Source organism: Crocodylus porosus, unplaced genomic scaffold (genome assembly GCF_001723895.1).
Source record: "Crocodylus porosus isolate Cpor-Errol unplaced genomic scaffold, CroPor_comp1, whole genome shotgun sequence".
Taxonomy (NCBI): Eukaryota; Metazoa; Chordata; order Crocodylia; family Crocodylidae; genus Crocodylus; species Crocodylus porosus.
Genome location: NW_017728951.1, coordinates 34,723,672 through 34,728,876, shown reverse-complemented (window position 1 = coordinate 34,728,876; position 5,205 = coordinate 34,723,672). Strand labels below are relative to the sequence as shown.

The window sequence follows — 5,205 nt, the reverse complement described above, 5'->3', positions numbered from 1 at the left end:
GTTTAAGAGGAGGTTAGATGAACATCTTGCTGGGGTCGTTTGACCCCAGTATTCTTTCCTGCCACGGCAGAGGGTCGGACTAGATGGTCTGCTCAGGTCCCTTCCGACCCTAGAAACTATGAAACTCATGAGAGGTCAAGGCTCTCACATAGTAGCTTGGCTTTAATTAAGAAATCATAAGTGAGGAAGTTTCTCTGGCCTATCTGAATCTCCTGGGCCTGCTGAAGGATCTGGAGAACAGTTTTTTCTTGGAAGCTATCTGAGAGTCTTTCTTCTGCTCCCATGAATCCTGCATTTGATCACTGGAAGGGCAGTATTCTCTTGAGGCTGTCTTACCAATTTGATCTCAGGATAAGGTCACAACAGAAATGCCTAGAGCCTCATCAGAACAACCAAAGAGGTCTGTTTTTTGTAAGGTTAAGGTTGGCATGAGCATGGACTGAAGAAAACACTTGTTTTTTGTTGTCTTGCTTGTTTTTCTGCTGTACTCATGTTTAATTCGTTGTGATTCTGCAGGCTTCTTCAGAAAACTCCACCAGCGAGCAGAAGAGACATTTCCAGACAAAGGTCTTATTGTCTGCTATGGATATCTTCCACATTATCAGCCAGGAAGCTGGGAAAACAAGACCAAGAGGTGAGCTGTGCAGATCAGACCACAGACCAGTTAATATTTTTGATGGGATATTCCATTGCCTCTAGGTGAGGGATTTAGAAACACTAGGTGAAACATCAGCCTGATGTTTTAGTACAGGGGGTGGCAATCCCTGGCATGTGAGGGCATTTTGCTCGGCACGCCACTGCCAGTCACAGAACCTGGACTGCTCCTAGCAGATGTCTGGGAGGCTGCAGGTCCTGCTGCAAGCAGCCTGGGCTCTGGCTGGCAGCAGCTGCCCAGAACCTTGGCCAGCTTCAGCTGGGAGGCTGCAAATAGCTGCGTGAGGCTCAAGCCCCAGCATCAGTTCTGTACTGCTGGCGGGTGCATGGCTGCCTCGGAGTGAATGGCAGGGGAGAGGTCTGAGGAAGCGCAACCCTTGCCCCTTCCCCACCATCCATGCATACCCACTGGCAGTTCAGAGCTGAGCCTAGGGCTGCAGAGCAGGAATGGTGCCAGACTCTTCCCAGTGGGGAGGCTGGGCTTGCTTGGGCTGAGAGGCTCCACCCCTCCCAGCACCACTGTTGCTTCATGCCCACCCCATGCAGTCAAGCCCACCGTGCTTCTGTCTACTCCAAGCCCAGCCCTGGTTCAGCCCCTACAGTGGGAAGTGTCTGTGTGCCTGGTTCTGTGCATTTCTGTCTGCCTGTTTGTGTCTGGTTCTGTGTGTGTCTGGGTGTGCACACGTGCACATGTGTGTCTGGTTTTGGGTGTGCTTGTGTCTGTTCTGTGTATGTGTTTGTGTCTGTTTCTCTGTGTTTGCATGTGTGTGGTTCTGTGTGTGCATGTGTGTGTCTGGTTCTCACTCTCTCCTCGCCTTTTTTCCTCTCTGTCTTCTCTCCTTTTATTTTTCTTTTTTCTCTCTCACCTCTTTTTCTCTTCTTTCTCTTTTTTTTCTCTTTCTCATCACAATATGCTTAACAAAAAAAAGAATACACAACAACAAAGGTAGTATATGAAGTTGTATTTATTGTCACCAGGTTTAGAATTTTTAGAAAACCTGATATTTACTGTAAAAAACCGCAACATTTTTATTAATAACTGTATTAATATGCAGTGAGTCCTGCCATGTACCCCCTGCCCCTGTTTTGTTTTTCTGGAATGCTGGGACTCCAGCACCTTTCAAGGTAAACATTGCAGTTTTTTTGGCAGTCTGGCCAAAAATGTTGCCTACCCCTGTTTTAGCAGGTCAGTTAGTATAGTGTATTTCACTTCTGCCTTGAAGGCACATGCCTTGAACCACTGTGGCTTTGCAGCATTACCAGAAGCCTTCTTTCCCCATTTTACCCTGTTATAAAGAGATTTGAAAGGTTAAAATTAGGTATTAAGAGGAAGTAATTTTAAGCTTCTGAGTGCTTTAGGAAGTGATATTAGTGACCATGGTTGTTTCTTTTATCTCTGAGCAACTTGGCATTGTGTTAAGGAGCAACTTCACATGAAGTTGCTCCATGGCATTGCACCACTACTGATCCAGAGGCATTCATTGCTACAGCACTTGCATTTTGTGAAGTCTCAAGGCTGAGTTTTCTGTCTGCCTAGTTTATGAGATCTGAATGAATTACAGACTGAGCTAGGGACAGCTTGATGGCAGTGTCTCTTAAATGGTGGCAGGTTAAAGAACCACACTGTTGTATTCCCTGCAGGGAACAGTGATCCTCGCAGTGGTTCGGAAACAGCTGCACCCACTTCTGTGGTGAATGTTGCCTGTTTTACTCAGAAATTGGTGGATAAGCTTTACAGTGGAATGTTTGCTGAAGAGTCTAAGCAAGTCCTGATCTTCATTGCAGAGCAAATCATGGTGGTAAGTCATGTCCCTGGGTATTTTGGCTCTTGTTGATGTTCCTTCTTTTATGCTAGTTTTGAGACTGGAGTATCCCAAACAGAAAGGCATATTTCATTGGGTTGTTATTTTTACAGTTTGTATTGTATCAGTGTCCAAAGGCTTCAGCCATGACCTGGAGCTATGTAGAGCAAGGTACTGCACAAAAAAGTAAAGGAGTCACACAGAAAATGCAAGTTTCTTTCCCAGAGAGCCCATGGTCTTGCTCATCTGCAGCTTTCTCAGTCTCTGATAAAATTAACTATATCACTGAATAACTCCCCAAAATAACCAAATGATAGATCAGTTTTTGGAGCAGCCTGTTCAAGGGCCATGCTGTCCAGTGGGGAGGAAAGGCAGATCACCAGTTTGTGCTGCTGGTGCTTGCTAGGTAGGGGAGCTGGAGAGCTGGTGCAATCCTTCCTTCCCTTTGGCAGTGTGGGTATGTCTCCTTTTCCACCAATCAGATAATGTGTAGGCTCACAAGGCTGGGGGGGAGGCAGGGAGAGGCGCATCCCTTTCCCTCCTACTCCTTGCAAAGAACCAGAGATTCCCCAGTTTGGCTCCAAGTGAACTAGGAGAGATCTGATGCTACTGGACCTGGTTTGGGACTTGCCCAGGTCAAGCAGCAGGGTAATGCACCCCAGCCCTTGCACCAAGCTTGGGCGAGCTGGTTCAGTTGGATTCAGCCCAGGGAGCCCTGTGCCGTGTTGAGTGGTGGAGGAATGCCCTTTCCTCCCATTTGCTCAGCATGTGGTGACCCAGTTTTATGCAAGAGCAAGGGATCATTCTCTTTGCATAGAAATGGAGTGAGGGTGACTGACCTAGTCACAGACTCAGGGCAGCAGCTAGAGTTGTGAACATAGCCCCAGTTCACCCACAGGAATGAGAGACTGAAGAATATGCCCAGTCCCCCTTGCAGGCAGCTGAGGTTGCTTCTGTGGGGTTGGTGTGGGGGAGGGAGGAGGCAGTGTACCTTAGGACCTGGGAAAGTCCTGTCAGTTGATGTGTAACTTGCCACACCTTTAAATTAAAGCATGATACAAATGGGCCACAAGGTTTTTTCACATTTAAGGAGTAACGTCTTTGAGGCTGATTTGCCATTTTTGTGACTTGTTATTTTTATCATGTGGTATATTGTCTGAATATAATGTTACAGTTTTTTTGGTGCTATTAAAGTTTTAATCTTTGTGAAAACTCTGATGTCTGCTGGGGGTCATTGAAAATGTCTCCACTGAAGACAGATGGGTTTTTACTTGTAGCCATGTTTGTCTAAGGACATAGGCAGGCAAGGTTCTTTGAGTAGATGTGATATCTTTTATTAGACCAACTGAGTAGTTGGAAAAAATTCTTGGCAAGCTTTTAGGTGCAGTCACCCTTCTTCAGGCATATGGAGACTCTGCTGGTTTGAGACTCCAAGTCCACTGAAGACAGCAACTAACTTGGGTATCTCTACCTTATGTTGAAGTCTGCAGTGAATAACAAGAGTCAATAATTCTCAAATTCCAGAGACTTGAGTGGGAGTCAACATCATTTCGTCTCACAGCCTAAGTGGAAGAACTGTAGATGATAGGGAGAATGTCATGGTCAATACAAAATACTAGACTGTGTTTTTCTGTGTTTGAACAGGTCATGAAGCACACTTTTTCTCAAAAGGAAACCATCCTCAGCACCCTGTACAGCAGTCTAAACCGAGTGATTCTGTATTGCCTGTCCAGACCACAGCAGCTGCTGCATGAACAGCTTAGTCTCCTGAACACCCTCAAGGCCCTTCAGGAGCAATGGGATGTCACCTGCGCAACTTACAACTCAAATATTAATTTCATCATCTGTTTTATGCATTGTTTGTGTCAGCTGAATTCAAGAAGGTATCTGTATTATTTCTCCTGGTGTAACATCTGATCATCTCACTTTCTCCTGGTAGTTTCTTCAATGGAAAGTGTGTGTAGAAGAGAGAAAGATTCAGCAAAATCTTTGAGAAGTGCTAAGCACCCTCCCTTGTGGCTGGTAGAAACTGGGAGGACTCAGGAAGAATGAGGGCTAGCATATACCAGAAACAAACAGGTTCTTGACCTACACCTGATGCTTCAGGGACTGGACAGCTCCACATAGGAAAAGGGGAAAAAACAACTTTCTTGATTTGCTTTCTGTTAAGTTTGCTAAGTAGAGCTGTTAGGGAAATGTTCATTTTCCCCTTCAAATAGTTTCTAAAGAAGCAAAATATGTTACTTTCATTTTCTTTTCATTTTTGGGAGTGTGGTTTTTGTGATATTGAAGACCAAAAATGCTTGTTTTCTCAGTAAGAACCTTCACTGTCAATTAAGACACGCCCCCCTCTCCCCCAAAGAATTCATACTTTTCATAGACATTTGGGCTGGAAGGGACCCTGGAGGAACATCGAGTCCAGCCCCCTCCCCCAGGGCAGGAAGTCAGCAGGGATCATAGGATCCCAGCAAAGTAAGCATCCAAATGTGTCTTCAAGGCGTTCAAAGTGGGTGCTTGAACCACCTCCAGTGGTAGTCTGTTCCAAACCTTGGGGGCTCAGAAAGTGAAGAAGTTCTTTCTTATATCCAGCCTGAATCGGTCACAGTGGAGTTTGTGATCATTTGATATTGTCATCCCTTGAGGGCTCTGGTGAACAGATGTTCCCCCAGATCCTGGTGAGCACCTCTGATAAACTTATAGGTGGCCACCAGATCACCCCTGAGCCTGCACTTTTCCAGGCTGAATAGCC

The 5,205-nt window shown here is 45.7% G+C and overlaps 1 protein-coding gene across 1 annotated transcript in view; it reads left to right on the top strand.

Moving 5' to 3' along the window:
• Positions 1-5,205, top strand: part of WDFY4 (WDFY family member 4) — a 285,936-nt gene that overhangs the window by 114,247 nt on the left and 166,484 nt on the right. Inside the window, exons 34-36 of the mRNA XM_019556081.1 lie at positions 517-634; positions 2,296-2,453; positions 4,101-4,339. Of these exons, the coding sequence (XP_019411626.1) occupies positions 517-634; positions 2,296-2,453; positions 4,101-4,339 (515 nt within the window). The remainder of the gene's footprint in view (positions 1-516; positions 635-2,295; positions 2,454-4,100; positions 4,340-5,205) is intronic.